The sequence below is a fragment of the Rattus norvegicus genome, chromosome 1 (genome assembly GCF_036323735.1).
Source record: "Rattus norvegicus strain BN/NHsdMcwi chromosome 1, GRCr8, whole genome shotgun sequence".
NCBI lineage: Eukaryota > Metazoa > Chordata > Mammalia > Rodentia > Muridae > Rattus > Rattus norvegicus.
The window spans coordinates 244430927-244451432 of NC_086019.1; the positions used below are offsets into that span (position 1 = coordinate 244430927).

A 20506-nucleotide genomic window follows, 5' to 3' on the forward strand; every position below is an offset into this window, starting at 1 on the left:
TTCACCATATGCTCTTATATACTACTTTGTTATAAGTACAAGAGCGGTGCTGGAGAGATGCTCAGTGGTTAAGAGCACTGACTGCTCTTCCAGAGGTCCTGAGTTCAATTCCCAGCAACCAAATCCTCTTACAACCATCTGTAATGAGATCTGATGCCCTCTTCTGGTGTGTCTGAAGATAGCTACAGTGTACTCATATACGTAAAATAAATAAATCTTTAAAAAATAATAAGTACAAGAGCAAACAGCGACATACCCATGATCTGAAACTTTCAAAACTGTGACTCAAAATTAATTGCTTCCACCTCTTATACTGGGTATTTTGTCATAGCTGTCTGACAGCCCAGGGGAGAGAACAGAGCATAGACAAAGGCCCTGTGACACAGGGAAGGGGACATGGGCACTGCATGCACAGGGAACACCAACAGTGACGAATGGCCTGAAGTGTCAATGCCCTCATTCTGTCTACTATGTCCCCACTATATTTTGCACACTGAAACCATGCTCATTGAGTTTCTGCATCAAAAGAAGCTATGTCAATATAACTATGATCTAATATTATAAATCTCAACATATAAAAGTTTTTCCTTATGCTGGCCCCTTGTAAAAACATAAGGAATATGCTGTTATCTGCATTTGTGAGACAGTCACATATTCCAGGCTAGCTTCTAACTCATTATCATGGTATCTCATCCACCTCCACCTCCTAGTGCTGAGAATACAAACATGTACCACGATCACCTCTATTCTGTAGTAGGTGAGCCCTTACCAGTTAAACCACAACTCTAGCCCAGCTTTCTTTTGTTCGCTTAGACAAAATTCTCACTGTGTAGCCCTGATTAGCCTGCAAGCTACTATGTAGGCCAGCCTTCCCTTGAACTCAGAGTGATCCAATTGACTCTGCCTCTCAAGTGCTAGGATTAATAGGGTGCACGACTATGCCCTTCCGGGCATGTTGTGTATGACGTGTGTATGTATGCACGCACGCATGCACGCATGTGTATCTGTGCTCGAGAATGCAGGTAGCTATGGAGGATACAGGGCATCAGATGCCCTGTAACTGGAGTGAGTTAAAGGTTGTTTTAAGTCCCCAACATGGATGCTGGAAACAGAAGTCATGTCCTCTTCAGGAACAGTGCATGACCTCACCCACTGAGCGCCTCTCCAGGCCTCACAGTTCATCTCTCATTAGCTGCATGAGAGTTTTATTCTCTGACTCCTCTATATGCAAGGACCAGTCAATTCCAATGTCAGTCTCCTCAAAAGTACTGCCTGCCTTTAATTTCATGTACATGGCTCACCAACCAAGGAACTTTCTGGCAAAACCACCTACTTGTAATCAATCATATTTCTATAAATGAGGCTTCCTGTAGATCTCCGACATGAAACTATATGTTATTTACAAGCATATTCAATTCATTGTAATATACCACATTATTATACAGCTCATTTCAACTTACGGTCGGGGAGCTGAACTTCTCTGTACCGGACTAGCTGACTTGGAAGGAGAGGTTTGGTGTGAGCATGCTCAATAAGGGTGTCTTCTACCATCTGCATAACTCCTAAGGCAGCCTGGAGGGAAGGAAATACCATAGTGCATTATAAAAAAACACAAGTACATCCTGTCTGTGTGAAAAGCAAAACAGCATACTGGATAGCCCATTACAGTAACAAAAATATATGATCATAAAAACATTTTAAGGGGGCTGGAGAGATGGCTCAGTGGTTAAGAGCACTGACTGCTCTTCCAGAGGTCCTGAGTTCAAATCCCAGCAACCACATGGTGGCTCACAACCATCTGTAATAGGATCCGATGCCCTCTTCTGGTGTGTCTGAAGACAGCAACAGTGTACTTATATACATAAAATAAATAAAATATTTAAAAAAAAACATTTTAAATGTTAAATTCATTTAATCCTATTCAAATGGATTAAAACTGAGTTTGTAAACTAATATGGTAGTGGTGAAAAGAAACAGACATCCAAGCAACCTTCCACACAGTCCTGATACAGGGAGTAAAAGGCCTTTCTACAGACGGAAAGGTACGGGAAGGAACAGTTAGCTCACATCGGTGACCTTGACCACGGACGCAGAACAGAGAAGATGAACGTAAGTGTGGTCGTGAACTAAGCTACCATGGGCAAGCATCTGACCTTGGCCATATTGTTTGAGACCGAGTACCGAGTGACAGAGTCCGGGCCCTTGAGGCAGACTGTCATGGAAATGTTGTAGTGTTCTTTGTATGCTATAAACTAGGCTTGTGATTTGCGGAGCAGAGAAAACACATTTTCATAAGATTACATATCCAGTATGCAGTGTCGGGGCTTGAATGAGGTCCTGATTCTGCAGTCTGTGAGCCTACAGTAGGGACAATCAGTTCCATTTCTTCTCTGACGGTGTAGGTCAGGCAACAGCAGCAGAGACAGCCTTAGTTAACTATCCTAACTCTAAGATAGATTTCCACAGAGAAAGCTGAGGCAATTCTGACACAGAATAGAGGAAGTAATTTCTGTGGCAATCCAGAGAAGCCTGCTAAAACTCCATCTCGCACCTGCTTTGTTATGTTGCCATGGAGAAGGGCTTCAATATGCAGCCGGGACAGCAGCTGAGGTATGAAGGCCTTAAGACGGGGGAGGGTCACATCTGAAAAAGAGTAAGAAATAGGAGGATTGGCAAAAAAAAAAAAAAAAAAAAAAAAGGTAAAAACAAACTAAGCTTTGCATCTGAAATAATTTCAGACATAGAAGACTTGCAAAATTACTAGTGTTCCCTTATACCCTACACCCAGTTTTGTCTAATATTATCATCTTTCAATAACCTTAATATGGTTACCAAAACCTGAGCAATCAATACTGATAGGCACTGTTTCGTTCAAGGTTCTACAGATCAAACCCAAGGCCTTGTACACACTAGGCAAGCACCCTACCACTCAGCTGCATTCCCGGCTGATACACACTGTGAACCAGAATACAGGCCTTATTTGGATTTTTAAAAGATTTTTTTGGTTTTTTTTTTTTTGAAACAGGGTTTCACTGTATAGCCCTGGCTGGCCTAGAACTTGCTAAGTAGACCAGGTAGTCCACGAACTATAAGGTGTGTCCTATCAATCTTGGTCTTGGATTTCATTTTTACACTAATGTCCTTTCTCTGTCCAGGATCTAATCTATGGTCCTATATTGCAATTACCTGTCCCACACCCTTACCGCCTCTCACTGGAGACAAGCTCCTCAGAACTCCTTTATTTATCTAGGGTCTTCTCAAGGTCATATTACATGTATGTACTAGCAGGGAGATGCACTACGGAGGCATGTGCATCAAATGTGTGCACAGGATATGTTACGACAAACTGCTTGGCTAAGGTGGTGTCTGCCGGGTGTTTTCATTATAAATGTACTGCTGAACCCTGGGGAATAACAGAGTGACTTGTATGTGTTCCACAAGCAACTTGGAAGTGCCCATCAGCAAAGACTATCACAGCCAAATTTCCCATTATAATTAATAAATACCTGTTTTGGGGAAAACGTTGAGACTCTATAAATATAGATTTCCTTCCAAATATTAAATTAAAAATTTATTTCATTAACCATTCCTTCATTCATCCATCTAGTGTGTGTGGTGGTCCAGAGTGGGGAGTAGCCGCTCATGTATGTGGTGGTGTTGAATGTACCGGGTGGGTTGGAGAGGGGTGGGGGACAAAGGACAATGTACAGGAGTCAGTTCTCTCCTCCAACATGGGAATCCAACTCAAGCCATCAGGCTTGGTGGCAAGCACGTTTATCCTTCGAGTAATCTCACTGACTAGAGTTTCCTTAAATTTTTTCTAATTTTAGCATCTGTAGGTGGGCACTGCCACTGTAGGTGGCAATTGTTATTACTGTAGCCCGAAAGTAATTTTCCTACTTCTCCCATTCCTTTCCCATGTATTAGTCCTTCTTTAGGAACTAATTAAGTTTATTAATTAAACACCTATGATAAGTCAGGCAATTTACAGATATTATCTTTCAATCTAAAAGCATGTGCACCTGTCTTAATTTTAAAGGTTATACATACACACGTACCCGGAGTCTTATCTAAGTCTAAGGTCTTTTTACAGTCACTGGTGTATAAGTTACTGCGAAACTGGAACGTGGTCCACTTCACTGTGCTGCCTTGGGAATCCCTTCTCTAACGCTCACCTGCTCCATCTCCATCGAAGTGATCTTTCTACTTGTGCTTCTCTACCCTGAAAGGGCCCCTGATGCAGAAATCCTTCCCACTGACCACTGCTTACTGTACACTGACAATGGAATGACTAGAATCAGGGTGGAGAGTTAAGTAGGAGAGACTCACCATCGAGGGCTTCTTTTAACTCATCTTTGGTCCAGGCCACTTCAGTCATCAGCAGACGGAGGTAGTACATGGCGTGCTGGTGAGGCTGCTCAGCCCGGAAATTATTAAGAGATCGCATGTACTAGGGAAGGGAAACACAGGGTCATTAACCTTCAAAGTCGACTCAGAAAATCAGCCAACTCCTTTTATGTAAGCGATGGCTAACTGGAATGCAGGCTCCTTCCTCCTCTATACGGTTAAGAATAACACCTACCCTTCTCTAGGTCTTAAAGTAAATGACATGTGTTTTATTGCCCAGGCCACATCTTTACCTCTAACCTACATCTACCTTCGCTATGGGACATCCTGCACGCCTCAGAAAGTAGTCCCCAGTCTACAATCATCAAAGCCTCCATAAGCAAGTAACATGGGTAGTAGCTACTGGATGCTCAACCGAAAATTCTTCCAGTAGGCAGTCCTCTGTCTGAGATGAAGATCGGGATAAAAACTATAAAAAGTCTCTCTCTGGAGTTTCCCTCAGAGCCTGAACTGCAGCTATAGTATGTTTTGAAGCTGACAGTCAGGTATACAACTAGTGGGTTCGGCTTTCTGAGTAGAATACAGGATTTAGCAAAGACGACGTGGCATAAATGCACCAGGATCAGGAATGCTTTTTTTATCCTCTCTCCATTATTACTAATGTCTATAATATGACAATATGGGGACCAGAGAGATAGCTCAGTGGTTAAAACACTGCCTGCTTTTCCCAAGGACCAGGGTTTAATTCCCAGCACCGACAGGGACGCTCACAACTGTCTGTAACTCCAGTTCAGGGATCTAATACCCTCATATAGACATGTATGCAGGCAAAGCACAAATGCACATGAAATAAAAATAAATTACTTTTTAAAAATATGGCATTATAACTATATCAATGGAAATTATAAAAGTATCGGACTTACCGCCTCTTTGATAATTTCAAATCTTTTTTTATCAATCTCAAAAGTAGCCATTTTCTCGGTGATCTTCTTTAGCAAAATTGGCTGTTTGTCATTGTAACCTTTCACTGAGAGCTATGGAAAGAGGTCAAGGTATTACAAAAAACTCTTAAGATGGCTTCATCTTAAGTCTGATTTTTAAAAACACCTTGAAAAAATCCTAATACTAGTATATTAAGTAGAAAATAAAACAAGGAACTCAATAATTTAACACTAATCATCTCCATTTGAAATCACATCTTTTCCCAAATAAAGTCAACAGTAGGTAAACGCCCCATATGCCTAACTATAGTGGCACCTACCGTATCGGAACATTCGTGTTCGCACACTACCAAACTTAATTACAGATGCGTTTTAAGTTTTGTCTCTTTTTTGCTGTTGGAGACTGAACTACAGGGCCATGCTAAGTATGTTTCACCATGGAGCAATACTCAAAGCCTTAAATTTTGTCTTAAGAAAGACTGTTTAATAAAGAGTTTAGCTAATACTTTTATGGATATAGTAAAGAGGCAAAAATACCAAGAGACTGTTACCTAGACAGTTACTGGACACATTCCAAAACTGTTTAGAAATATTTAAATAACCAGCTCTGACTGGAAGTAACTGGGAGGCGAGGCAGCTCCATGTCTGAAGCCAGTCTGGCTTACTCAGCCAGTTGCAGGCTAGTCACACAGCGAGACCCCATCTCAACTTCCTGCCTCCCCTAAGAGAACAAACCATCATCATCTTTGGAAATATCAGGCAGCCCTAATTTTATTCCATAGCCTAATGCTGCCGTCATTCTGAGTTATCCAACAAGGAACCACAATCCTGACTACCTGCTTATTTTATGAGTTCTGCTGATGCTCTAAAATGCCAATGGCATATAAACTTGTAGAGGAAATATACTGTATATCCTATGAGGATTTTGCCTGACAACCATTTACTTTAACAGCCTCGACCTCACATCCTGAAAGCACAGAAGAGGAAAGGCTGTGATTACATCTCCATGTGCAGCACCTGGAGCAACACAGGATACGCTTCGAGGAGAGAGAACTACCCCGTGAGGAGCACTACCCTGGGAGGAGAGAGAACTACCCTGCGAGGAGCACTATCCTGCGAGGTTCCTGACAGGCAGGAACCGCAGCTGGAACCAAGGTCCCAGGCCACAGAAAGCCTGCTGTGATTTTGATCTTTGAGTCTTAGTGGAATCTGAGAATGGTTAGACCAAAGCTATTCTTACACGTAAAACAACAGCTACCTGAAAAATAATTCTGATAAAAAGATAAAGGACACAGGGGGTTGGGGATTTGGCTCAGTGGTAGAGCGCTTGCCTAGCAAGCGCAAGGCCCTGGGTTCGGTCCCCAGCTCCGGAAAAAAAAAAAAAAAAAAAAGATAAAGGACACAAGTGGAAAACAAATGCACTCTTAGAACGTTGTGTAAGCTTTGGGACATGCTCTCATGTCAGTCTTACTGAACATGTGCTCCCCAGGCCCGGAGAGATGAACAGGTGCCATTAGGTGGATGTTATTTCGGAACTGAGATATTATCAAGGGTAGGACGTACGTATAACACATGTAAAACAGTTAATGAAACATGCCACAAAGTAAACTGCCAGGTGGATCTGAACATGGGACCTTTCTGTTACTATCCACAGAAACAAAAGACGCTGAGGTATTAGCAAAATTCAAGCACCGCAATAATAACAAATAACTTTTACTTCTAAGGTGAAAAGGACTCAAATACATGGGAAGAAAAGCATGCTCTTAAGATTAGTATGGTTAACATCTCAAAGAAAGCATGCACATACATGTAGCACAGATACATGTGCGCAAGATGCACTGAGTTTTCCCAACCGTTTATTAGTAGGCTAATACTATTTTGAATCCTTCAGTCATTTAAAAGGTGCAAGGAAGAAAACCATCAGCCTTCCTGTGAGAGATGCAGACGTTAACAGTCCTCCCAAGCGCTACTGAAAGCATCACCAGTGTGCTGCCCTTTCTCCGGTCTGCGTTTACTTACAAGTATTGCATTCATCCCTGAGGCAATGGCATAGCTCAAACCTGACAGGCGTGCTGCATATGTATACTCTTTTAAATCATCCTTCAATAACCTGAGAAACAGGTAAGTCATGGTGCAATGCAGAGGATCAGCATAAATGTAGCGACTAACAGAAAGAGAAACAGAAGAGATGCTTTGATACCTCGGGCGTGGCATGACAACGGAGAGACATGACGGAAGAGTATGGATATGCAGCCTCGCGATCTGACTCTAAGAGGGTAGGCCAGCCTCAGGTGTTACAGAGAGGACTCCATTCTGTTTTTCTGAAGCTCAAGATTTCAGATACAGAATGGGTGAGAGCTAAACCTAGATCAGGCACAGTTTTGATTGAGGAGGAAAATATGACATTCCAATGAAAGATGTTTAAAAAAAAAAGAATCAAGGAAACTCTGCATACTATGAATGGTACACAGTTGAATGTTAGAAGAAAAGCTAACTTAAAAATTAAATGAAGAGAAAATATAAGCAATAAAGATTTTTTTGAAAAGAAATTAAACTCATACCCACAATTTAAAATGCTTCCATCAAATCGATATAAGCTGCTGCAGAGTGGAAGGCTCTCAGGCATGGGTACTTACATACATCCCATAGATGGTGTTTTGGAGATCATAGCTCAGGCCTGCTAGCTCTGCTGCATATGCATACTCGTTGAGTGAGTCTTTGAGGAGTTCAAGGTACAAATAGGCCATGTTACAGTGCAAGGGGTCCACATAAGCAAACGGGCTGGAAGGAAGCGTCGACATGAGAGAGCTGGTTTATTACTTCCCACTGTGCTGTGGCCTTTGAGACGGGGAAGAAACTCAGTAATAGTTTATATCATTTCCAAGGACACGGCTGAATTCTGGAATCTGGTTTTTTTCTTTTTTTCTTTTTTTGGTCACAAGGAGAAAAAGGTCTAAGAGAGAGGACATCAGAAATATCTACGTGTGTGCACTCGTGTCAGTGAAGTGGTCTCAAGTGGTGTAGGACTGACAAGTTAGAGGAGAGGCAGGAGAGAGTTTGGAACGGTAAACTGCAGGCAGGGCCGGCCTTCAGCTGCCGGGAGAGGCCTGACGACGGGCCAGGGTGACCCAGCCTCTGCACGTGCGCTCTCTTGGAGTACAGAAATATGGGACTGGGAAACCTGTGCGGGCTAACTGTGTGGCCTTAAAGAGAAAGGCTTAAGAGAACTGCAGAAGTATTAGCTTATCCCTAACCAATAAAGTCAGAACATACTGTAATATTAATAAAGTTCATCATATAACTGCAGATAGAGTTAGAAAAAACACAACAGGAGAATATTTAGATGAGAGCGTATGAAAAGAGGAGAAATAAATAACGGCGGAATGGAAGCAGGCGCCAACCGCCATCTCTCAGACGGAAGCTGCTTCCCCGTGTGCCTGAGGTGGCAGCAGCAGAGCTTGGGATTCACACAAAAGTTAAGCAACCCACTTAGTTGACTAAATAACACTGCTTACCTTTATCAGCACCAAGGAAAGAGCCATGGATTCAACAACATATGCCATGCTACAGTGCTTCTCTCTAGACCCCGAGAGCAAGTAAGGAGTGACTGAGGCCAAATCCCTGAGTACTCAGGGTTGGGAGTTAACTGGGAGAAACCAGCAATAGGCTTAAGTCTGCTATACCAGGCGGCGACAGGGTTATAATGAAAGTAGTGAATAATGATGGACAGGGAACAAAAATTACTCCATTAGATAATAGTTAATCAGGCCACGGTGATAGCAGGGCCAGCTGGGCCTGTCCCTAAAGCAAGCCGGGGACAAGCCTTCGGGAGATCTGGCAGGCAGACAGGAGGGCTTTCCTGACTACTGCTCCAGAGCCGAGGAATGTGCTTTATTCTATTTCCAGAACGTTGCTACACAGCGCTACACTACCACCACGTGGGGAGGAAAGCCAACTGCTTCATCCAATCTAATAATAAAGCAGACACCAGAAAAATGCTGAGGACTTACAAAGGTAAAACCAAAGAGAAAAATTTAATGGATGTGGCCATTAATTCTTTTATATTATATATATATATATAATATATAATATATATTATATATATGCATTACATATATATCATCTATTACATGACACACAGATAACATTCATAGGTCAGCTTGTGGTAGGTAGTTGGTTTTCTCCTCCCATGTGTGTTCCAGAGACTGAACTCAGTTTGTCACTCTTGGGCCAACTGTACCTGCTGAGCCATCTCTCTGATCTTGGTTGAATTTTCTTACAGTATTGTAGGCAATGACAAATCTCCTTCAGGCATTGGGCTGCTCTAAACTTAAGGTGTTGTTCATACACACAGACACAGACACAGAGACAGGGACAGAGACAGACAGACAGACAGACAGACACACACACACACACACACACACACACACAGAGAGAGAGAGAGAGAGAGAGAGAGAGAGAGAGAGAGAGAGCGAGCACTAGTGCCCATCAAAACAAAAGTAAGACCATGACGATGTCCTCTCTTTGGCAACTAGAGCTGTCAGGTGGAGGAGCACTGAGATCAGAGCTTCAATGTCATAAGACTCAAGCTGAGAAGAGAATTACAAGTGTCCTAGAATACCAGGTCATACAACTGTGTACTAGGGCACTGGAGTAGGCCTAAAACTTAACTTTTATGATTCCACTGGAATATGTAAATCCTGGCTCAAATACAGTGTAATCAGATACTAGACAGATACATCTGGTTCATAGGGTATAAAAAACTGTGACTTGAATATACAGAATTAACCCTATTTCTCAAAGGCAGAAGGGCACACACAACAAAGGTGTAATTTTTTCCTTTTTTTCTTTTTCTTTTCTTTTCTTTTTTTGAGTTTTTGAAGACAGGGTTTCTCCATGTAGTCCCAGATATCCTAGAACTTGATTTCTAGACCAGGTGGGCCTCGAACTCCGAGATCCACCTGCCTCAGACTCCCGAGTGCTGGCATTAAAGGCTTGCATCACCATGGGCTACTTACAATCTCTACTCAAATGTATGTATGATAAGGTCAACAGTGATTCTCTAGGATAAAATAGTTCAGGGATGGAGGTAAGTCTGTGTGAAGCAGACATTTTCAGTTTCAGAAACTGTGCTGAGCGGATCAGAGGAAAAATGATACAGAGTTTCTCAAAAGGTACTGTGAGGAAATTACGTATTTCAGTCAAGTCACAGCAACCAAAGGGAAAATGGAGACAAGCAGCTTAGAATATTAAGCTATCCCCTGATGGGTGTGGCAGCTCACCCCTGGAACCTTAGCACTCAGGAGCCTAAGGCAGGAGGGTCAGCTTGAATCTGAGACCACTATGGGGACTTCATGCTGAGTTCCGGGTCTGGCTAGGGTGAGATTTTTGTCTCAGAAAGCCAAACCCAAGGGGCAGGTGAGGCCAGGAAGGCTTGCTGCTCTCCAGAGGACCCAAGTCCAGCTCCCATAGCCATGCCAGATGCTCACAATCACATATAACTGCAGGTCCAGAGGATCCAGCACCTCTCTGGGCTCCAAGTACCTACATGTACATGTATATGTGCATATACAGACATATACACATCCACAGAAATAAATCAGGACATTTTTAAAAACACCAAACCAGGGGCTGGGGATTTAGCTCAGTGGTAGAGCGCTTGCCTAGGAAGCGCAAGGCCCTGGGTTCGGTCCCCAGCTCTGAAAAAAAGAACCAAAAAAAAAAAAAAAAAAAAAAAAAAAAAAAAAAAAAAAAAAACAAAACCACCAAACCAACCAGGCAAACAGAGAATTCACTCCCACTACCCAAGAAATTATAAATAAGACTAGAAAATATGTACATCTAATAGTATGGAGCGCTATGCATACACCTATAATCTTAGCATATTTACTTGTGAAAATGATTAACTCCATATTCGGTTATTTTCCTTTCCAATACATTTAAAGTTATCTCTTTAATTCATGTCTTGACATTTGAACAATGGAAAACTCAAAGAAGTTTTTTTACCATATTGAACATTGTTACATGATAAATCCATTTTTTAAAGAGCACTGAAATTTAGAAATATAACATTACAGCATGAGCCCAGTGTGGTACTGTCTGTCTGTAACCCCAACACTAGGGGTGAGGCAGGAGAACAGCCTGCCTGTGTGTCCGCTTATATTATTTGAAAGTATCCTAAAATCTAGCAGTTTAAAACCACTGACATTTGACCATGAAATGTACACACTCCGAAGACAGGGAATGTGAGCACTCAGGTGGGTTAAGTTAAGTGAGGTTATAGTCAGGTGGGTTAAGTTAAGTGAGGTTATAGTCAGGTGGGTAAGTTAAGTGAGGTTATAGTCAGGTGGGTTAAGTTAAGTGAGGTTATAGTCAGGTGGGTAAGTTAAGTGAGGTTATAGTCAGGTGGGTTAAGTTAAGTGAGGTTATAGTCAGGTGGGTAAGTTAAGTGAGGTTATAGTCAGGTGGGTAAGTTAAGTGAGGTTATAGTCAGGTGGGTAAGTTAAGTGAGGTTATAGTCAGGTGGGTAAGTTAAGTGAGGTTAGAGTCAAGGTGCTCTCTGGGCTTCGCTCCTCTGAAGGGTTAACTAGAGCTTGAAGATTCTTCCCCAAGTTCAATTTTGTAATTGTTAGAAGGCTCTGTACATGGACCTCTCTAAAAGGCAAATGTCATCACATGAGGAAACCCTATCTCCCTCTTTACCCTCTGTGTATAAACACACTCATGTTTTTACATACATATACACGTGTTTATTTATTACACTTGTAAACATTCCTGGGCACACACACAAACACACACATACACATATGCATACAGGCACATCTCTGGCAAGTTTCAGGAATTGAAAAAAAAAATGAACCAAGAAAACATTCCAATTGTTCTTCTCTCCTTAATGAAGCTTCTGGATAAATCTATAAGTCCTTCAGATTCCCAAGTTCTGCCGGCTAAGAAGCCTCTCCTACTAAGAGGTAGCATGAATCGCTTTAGTTAAAGGGTATTATTTATACTCATTAATGCAAGGAAGAAGGAACCTTGGTTCTCAGCAATTCTTTGCAGCCTTTTCTTGGCTAGGAGAAATTTAATTCTCATTATTTCAAGATATAGATGCTTAAGAACAGAAAACTCAACAAAAATATAACTGTTGATTTTTTTAAAAGTTGTTTGGCTAGATTCAATTACATACCTGAAAAATTCAAAGTTGAGACAAGCTTTCGGCAAGAAAAATTTATCATCTTGTTTGAACCACAGCTTACTCATGGCTGTATCCTGGGACAGAGAAAAGTTTGGTTAGGAAGGCAGAGATACATTCCATAAAAGTATCCGCCCAAAGCACTCTTCGAGTTGAGGGGCAAAGCACATCGTTCTGAAGGTTGCTGCCCCATGACCCAGCGAGCAGAGCAGGGAGAAGACTGACAGCTCTGTGACTGAGCAGTCAGCCCTCCTCCCCTTGGATAGGGAGATGAGAGCATGGTGGGGGAGACAGATGGGAGACAAGAGTACCAACTGCTCTGACATCATCTTTCTGGACACTGGGAGCCCTTTCGGATCAGTGTGTCAGCCAGACTCTAGGGCAGCAGTTCTCTATGCTCAACCTATGGGTTGTGAGCCCTTTGTGTGTGGGGTGTCAGACATCAGAAGTTTATATTATGATTCATAACAGCAGCAATATTAAAGTTATGAAGTAGAAATGAAGTAATTTACAGTTGGGGTCACCAACTATAACAAAGGGATGCAGCATCAGAAGGGTGAGAACACTGCTCTACGGTGATCCACAACCCTCGCTAGCTGGAATTCACACCCTTGTATAGTCTGGCTCTCGTCACCTAGTGTGCCTAACTAACAAAAATGACGGACGGACTCAACAGCATTCTGTCCCTGACGTTTAATTCTAAGGCTCCGGTTCCCACCTTAGTCACTCACTTTCTCCTTTCAGTCAGTCATCTGGGGACAGCCAGCTGCCATGTCAAACAGCTAGCTCTATGGAGGTGGGAGGTCTACATGTTGAAGATCAAGGCCTGCTACCCACAAACTTGTATCTGGGAAAGAATTCTCCAGCCCTAGTTCAGCCTTCCAAAGAGCAAAGCCACACACAGCACCTGACTAGAACCCCAACCCTCAGAAAGTTTATCTTTGTGGTTTTGAAGCTGGTAAGTTTTAGAATAATTTCTTATGCTGGAGTAGAAAACATACAAAGATGAACAGTTTAATAAAACCTTAACTTATTTCACTCATTCTATACCAAGAATGCTATCAAATGTTTATTTTAAACTTTGAAATTCTGCTAGGAGATGTAGTTGATGTAATGTGTACACCAAGTTACTCAGACAAAACATTTAAAAACAGCCCAGCCGGGCATGGGGCACACCTGCAGTGCCAGCATTTGGAAATGTGGGGAGGACGGATAAGGCTAGACTCAGCTACACTGAGCTAGCCTGAGCTCCATAGCAAGGCCCTGTCTAAAAATACAAGGACTAGCACATAGCTTATCGGTAGAGCTCTTGCCCAGAGAGGCAGTCAGTAAACAGTTCCCCCTTTGCTTAACACAACAAATCATCAACATCACCTTAAAAGGAAAACAGACGTCTCACTAATAACGGAGTTGCTTAAGATAAATGAAATTCTGTGTTACTAAACAATCGTATTAGGTCATCTGAAGAGAAAAACAACCAAAGGGAGGGAGCATCTATAGTCTTGAGGTTTTTTTTTTTTTTTCCGGAGCTGGGACTGAACCCAGGGCCTTGTGCTTGCTAGGCAAGCGCTCTACCACTGAGCTAAATCCCTAACCCCCTATAGTCTTGAGTTTTAGTTTGTAAGTGTAGAACCGAGACTATGTTGCAACTTTTCTACAAATTTTGTTGCAACTTTTTTGCAACTTTATCCAAGGTGTGAAATAACAACATGAAGAAAGGAACATTCTGAAAACAAAATGGGAGCCCTCTCATTCACTCTCCCCCTACTTGTAACTCCAGGAGCTCAGAGTGCCACTGTTAGCATCAGGATCTTCATATTTAGAGCAGTGCGTCCAACAGCCTCCCTCCGTCAGACCGGTTTCTTCCAGGCTTCAGACTGGCTCCCCTCACCCTGACCTTGCTCCAGGTGGCACAAATCCACTTCTTATCAGGTCTTCAATGGATATGGAGAAGAGCCTATCAACTGACTTGATTAGAGCCCTGACTTTATTTCTCTGTAGCAAAGCAATCATCTAGATGGTATGTTGTTCAGTTTTGGTTGTGGTTTTTTGTTTGTTTGTTTGTTTTTTTACTGTTGCATTTTTAACTTCATGTTATTTCTTGTATTCTTTTACTACATTTCCATCATCTCTTAGGATGTAACAAATCCTAAATTAATAAATTTCCAAATATAAGAAATTATCTTTATTTCTCCATGTAATAGGTCTGGCCTTTGTTTTTAAAACCACTGATTCTGTGGTATGGTAGTGATCGTGTTCCTACAGAACAAGAGATTCAGGAGCTGAAGCAAGAGGATCCCTTGACCCTCCAGAGTTGGGTAACACAAGAAGATACCACCACTGCCAGCCCACGTGTATAAACAAAAAACCAACCAATCACAGACCTAATACATTACCTTAATAAGAGCAGGGTATGGTGTTGCATCTTTTTCTAATGCCAAAATCTCAAAATTTGTAGGAATGAATTCATTCTTTGTTGGAAGTTTAAATTTCCCATTCAGGTCAGCATTTTGCCATTTCTAAATGAATAATAAAATACAGACACATGAAAGCAATTAGTAATATAACTGGAGTTAAGAATACCGTCTTTGGACTGAGGGTATAACTTGATTGGATCTACAGCAAAGCAATGGCAAATGTTACCTGAACACAGTGGCTCACACCTGTAATCCTAGTGATTGGGAAACTGAGGCAGGAGGATCCCCAGTTAGACATCAGCCTGGCTGACTTCTTGGCCAGACAGGGCTAGATAATGAGAACCCCTCTCAAAACTACAAATGAATGAAGTAAGAAGGAAGGAAGGAAGGAAGGAAGGAAGGAAGGAAGGAAGGAAGGAAGGAAAAACAAAACAAACAAAACTGGTGCCTTTGCTCACTATGTCAGGAACATTCTCCCATAGTATGTAAAGGTGCCACAGCCAGAATCTACTGATGGATTCTCATGCAACCTGAGTTTATCTTTCTGGCACTAACAGATTTTACACTCATCTATACATTTTTTTCTTTCTGCAACTTCTAATCAGCTGCTTAAAGAAAAATCTGAGGGGGGCAACATTTGGAATGTAAATAAATAAAATAATTTAATAAAAAAATAAAAATAGGGGGTTGGGGATTTAGCTCAGTGGTAGAGCGCTTGCCAGGTTCGGTCCTCAGCTCCAAAAATAAATAAATAAATAAATAAATAAATAAATAAATAAATAAATAAATAAATAATAAATCTGGACCGTATCCATTCTAGCTCTTTAAAAACTAATCAACTGGGAGCTGGAGAGATGGCTCGGTGGTTAAGAGCACTGCTCTTCCAGAGGTCCTGAGTTCAATTCCCAGCAACCACATGGTGGCTCACAACCATCTGTAATGGGATCTGATGCCCTCTTCTGGTGTGTCTGAAGACAGCTACAATGTACTCACATATATACAATAAATAGATCTTAGAAAAAACTAATCAAGTACACAGGTATATTTAAATGACACTTTCAGTTATGCCTCCATGTATGACCTGAAGTCCAGGCTAGCCGGACTTCTTTCACTTCTGTACTCTTAATTTTTCCACTTACTTTTTTGTATGCAGCTACACACCCATGGTGCTTGTGTGGAAGGCGGAGGACAGCCTGTGGGAATCAGTTCTCTCCTACCACCTACCATGTGGGTTCCAGGGATTGAACCTGTGCTATCAGTCTTGACAGCAGGTGCCTTAACCACCAAGAACTCTCACCAACCCACCACACTCAAGACATGCAAACTGTTAGGTGAGCCAGTAACTCAAGACGAGGGCAAAACTAGACCAGACTGACACATGAAATGGTTCCAGCCACTAAGCGGGACAGAACTCAGGCCTGTGACTGTCGAACCCTAATTTATACACTGTTTATTGGGCTGTTAAAGGCTCAGGGTCACAAATAAAAGATGTTTTATTATTAAAAACCCAAAGAGGGCAAGCTTTTTTTTTTGGTTCTTTTTTTTCCGGAGCTGGGGACCAAACCCAGGGCCTTGCGCTTCCTAGGCAAGCACTCTACCACTGAGCTAAATCCCCAACCCCGGGGGCAAGCTTTGTAGATGCTGGAATTCGATTTCCACATCAATCCTTGCAGTCTTTTGGCATGGGGAAAGTAGAGAGTTGAGCAAAGATTTTCACCTGCAGCTTAAGTCTCCAGGAAGGCAGAGCTGAGGCTAAGCCTTCTCCCTGCTGTACTTCCAGATAAACTTAAAAAGAATTCTATAGGGCAAGGCTGTTACGGTCTCGATTTGGTAAACAGGAGGCTTTATGGTCACGATTTAACAAACAGGGGCATGGGGGAGTATCTCTTTATTTCCAGATTATTTCAGACCCAGCACTGACTGGAGAAAGATGAGTTTTCCTCAGTTTAAGAATATGGACTTAGTTACACCCTGAAGGCAGCACAATGTCGGAGATCCCTGAAGTATCAGTGATATATTTTTTTCTTAGATTATTTCTCTTCTTTATGTTTTTAAGACCAGAGACTTGGCTCATCGGGCACTGGCTACACCAGCCTGGACACCTGTCATCCATCCCTAGAACCCATGTGGAGACAGAAGGAGAGAAAAGACTACACGAAGTTGTCCTAGGATCTCCACAAACATACTATGTACACAGAATTTAAAATTTATTTTATCGGGGTTGGGGATTTAGTTCAGTGGTAGAGCGCTTGCCTAGCAAGCGCAAGGCTCTGGGTTCGGTCCCCAGCCCCAAAAAGAAAAAAAAAATTTATTTTATTATGTCATCCTTGAAAAAGAAAGTTTGGGCTGGAGAGATGGCTCAGAATACTGGCTGGTCTTCTAGAGGACTCAGGTTCAATTCCCAGCAACTACATGGTGGCTCACAACTGCCTGTAACTCCAGTTACAGGGGTTCTGATGCCCTCATACAGACATACATGCAGACAAAACACCAATGCATATCAAATAAAAATTAAATTAAAAAAAGAGAAAGGTTCATTACTTGTAATGTTTTCTTTTGAGTAATCCACAGTCAACAAGGCAACCCAGAAAAAGATTTTATGAAGCTAAGCAAAGCCTCGACCACTGATGAATGTGGTAAAATGCACTCAACACAGCTGCTCGGAAATAAATCACAACTCTCTTCTGTTGACAACAAGAGCAACCAACCAGACAATGAGGGCAAAATATGCTTCCCGAAAGTAAGCCCGTGTGCATGCCAGCATGGAGTGCAGCAGCGCTGCCAGCTCCCTGGCCCTGCTTCCTCGCCTCTTGCCTTCCTGGCGCTGTGCAACTCTGTTCACAGCACTGCAGTGCTTGGATCCTAAAGTTGGGAGTCTATTTTGTAGCGCTGGTGGTTTACTAGACACACAGGAAAGTGCCAGAGCGTACCATCACTTCATGAAAAACCCTGCCTTCTGGCTCTCTAGCTCCTCCCTCACTCTTCCCAGGACGATGTGGACGTGGTGGACCAGCACTCTCTGCACCCTGGGGCTTAGCCTAGGATCAAGGGAGCCCTTGTTCTCATGGTTCCCACCTCATGCTGAATCGCAGGTGACTTAGTCCTACCTGAATGACGTCCTCTGGGATAGCTTCTTGCTTGTACTGGGTTCCATACCACTGCTCTGTGCGGTCAGTTTTCCCTTCAAATGATTTAGAAACTATTGCCACCCTAGAGACAGATGGAGAACACAAATAGAAACAAGGCTGTAAACCTATGATACCTATATCATATGTACAGACTTTGGCCAATGAAAATGTAAACAAAGTTCAAGAATGCATTGAACCAGGTCCTAACTTGCTTTCTGTTGCTGTGATAAACCAAAAGCATGCTGGGAAAGAAAGGCTGCATTCTATCTTCTGCTCAGTGCTTCACTGAGGGATGTCAGGGCAGGAACGGAATCAGAACCATGGAGAAATGCTGCTCACACACTGGCCCCTCATGGCCCCCTCTGCTTGCTTTTCAATCACAACTAACCACTGCTTACTGGTCCAACACCCTACACCCACATCAACATCAGGCAAGAAACCAGCCCTCTGACTTGAATATAACCCCATCTGATAAAGGCATTTTCTCTATTGAAGTTCCCCCTTTTCAGATGACCCTAGCTTGTGTCAAGTTGACAAAAAACCACCTGGGACCTCTTAAAAGCCAATCAACTGTCAGCACGTGCACAGGCTTCTGAGCACGGTCCCATTATCCTCTATTCACAGCCCACTGATTTTAGTGCAAAACAGGGCAGCTATAGGAGAGATTTTGTCTAGGCATGCTATTCCCTAATTTAAAAGAACAGCTAGGGAAAAAATAGAACAAGTATGGGGATATGGTGCTTGTTGTGATCCCAGCTGAGTTGGAGGCTAGCCTTATATACATAGCTAGACTCTAACAGCAACAAAATCAAAGCTATTAAGAATGATCCAGGGGTTGGGGATTTAGCTCAGCGGTAGAGTGCTTGCCTAGCGAGCGCAAGGCCCTGGGTTCGGTCCCCAGCTCCGAAAAAAAAGAAAAAAAAAAAAAAAAAAAGAAATGATCCTTACAGAAGTGTGTTCCTTCCCAGGATAGCTCAAGCTTAGCGTTTAACAGCTAAGAATGTAGGTCCATCTAATGATCACACAGACTTCAAATGTGGGCTGGAGGCACACCTCAGTGTGGAATCCACGACTAGCAGATGTGAGGCTATGGATTCAATCCTTAGCACAGAATTAAAACATCGAGGCTGTTCCTTCCCTGGCAAACCCAAAGCAACCTTTGCTAACTTGTCATGTGTCTGTTCGATGACCAACATACCCTGCCCCCCCAACTCCAAAGACAGGGCTTCTCTGTGTAGCTCTGGCTGTCCTGGAACTCACTCTGTAGACCAGGCTGGTCTTGAAATCAGAGATCCACTTGCCTCTGCCTCCTGAGTACTGGGATTAAAGGCTTGTGCCACCATCACCTGGCTCTGTTCTGTGTTCTTTTCCTACCAGAAACTAACACCAAATTTATCTACATCATGCACACTGGTCTTCCTGATGCTGAGGGAGAAGGAACAAGGAGAAACTCCTATCTTGGCCTATTAAGATCTATCTTTGATGAGACACCAGAAATTTCCTAGAAGAGACTTCAAATGGGGGTAGTCAAGAAGCATGATGTTTTGAATGAGAAAGTCCTCTCTAGTCTTGGGCATGTGCATACACAATCCCTGGTTGGCAGCCCTGTTTGGGCGAGGTGTAGGAAGTGTGGTCTTGCTGGAGGACGTATTTCACTAGGGCTGGGTTTAGAAACATTCAGGACTAATGCTGCTTCTAGTTTGCTCCCACGCCCACCCCCTACATTTGTGGTTCATGCTGTGAGCTCACCACTTCCCCCCACCACGCTTGCTGCCATGCTTGCCTGCCATGATGGTCTGCACTGGAAGAGTAAGCCAAACACACTCTCCCTTCTGTAGGTTTCCTTGGCCATGGCGTTTTAGCACAGCACGAGAAAGTGACTAATGCAAGGAGGCAGAGTGCAGGCAGAATGCCCAAAGACAGACCATGTAAGAGTCACTGGGCTGAGGAGACAGGGCAATAGCGGGGCCCTTGTCTACCATGAAAGATGCAGTGGGTCTGATGTCGGCACCATGGGGAGGAGGAGAGAGGAGCAAATCCCTGTAAGCTCGCCTTACCTGCCTCGCACCTACCTAAACTGCAACCACTACATCCCTCAGCACACTCAGCCCACTGAGTCCAACTCGACAACTAGGTCTACGTCAGCACTTACTCCAGCAGTCCTCTCAGGTATCTGGTTGGAGCCTCTGAATGCTGCCCTCACAGCTGAATGCCTAGTGCTGCCGTCAACACACCCATCTGCTCAATCCTATTCACCGTCAGAATCTCCATTTCTCTTTCCATTTTCACGTATCAAGTGTATGTGTGGGTTGTGGTGGGGGTGGGGGTGGTGATGCATGCATGTGGCAGTCTGAGGAGAGGTGGTGATTCATGAGTGTGACAGTCCAAGGTGACACTGCAAATTGTCCTCAATGCTCCTCCACTTTATTCACTAAGGCAGATCACTCAAGCAAACCCAGAGCTCGTCAATTCCGCTAGTCTCCC

The 20506-nt window shown here is 42.9% G+C and overlaps 1 protein-coding gene across 10 annotated transcripts in view; it reads right to left on the minus strand.

Moving 5' to 3' along the window:
* Window positions 1-20506, minus strand: part of Ide (insulin degrading enzyme) — a 101431-nt gene that overhangs the window by 15432 nt on the left and 65493 nt on the right. For 7 of the 10 annotated variants that reach the window (XM_063282169.1, XM_063282181.1, XM_039102127.2 and 4 more), the window contains exons 12-19: window positions 18002-18104; window positions 14874-14996; window positions 12472-12554; window positions 7925-8069; window positions 5271-5381; window positions 4330-4450; window positions 2552-2643; window positions 1461-1572 (exon numbers count right to left, since the gene is read on the minus strand). In XM_063282169.1, the coding sequence (XP_063138239.1) occupies window positions 1461-1572; window positions 2552-2643; window positions 4330-4450; window positions 5271-5381; window positions 7925-8069; window positions 12472-12554; window positions 14874-14996; window positions 18002-18104 (890 nt within the window). Of the gene's footprint in view, window positions 1-1460; window positions 1573-2551; window positions 2644-4329; window positions 4451-5270; window positions 5382-7307; window positions 7453-7924; window positions 8070-12471; window positions 12555-14873; window positions 14997-18001; window positions 18105-20506 lie in introns of those variants that run through there. The other 3 variants (XM_006231313.5, XM_063282171.1, XR_010063628.1) reach the window with 2 other exon arrangements.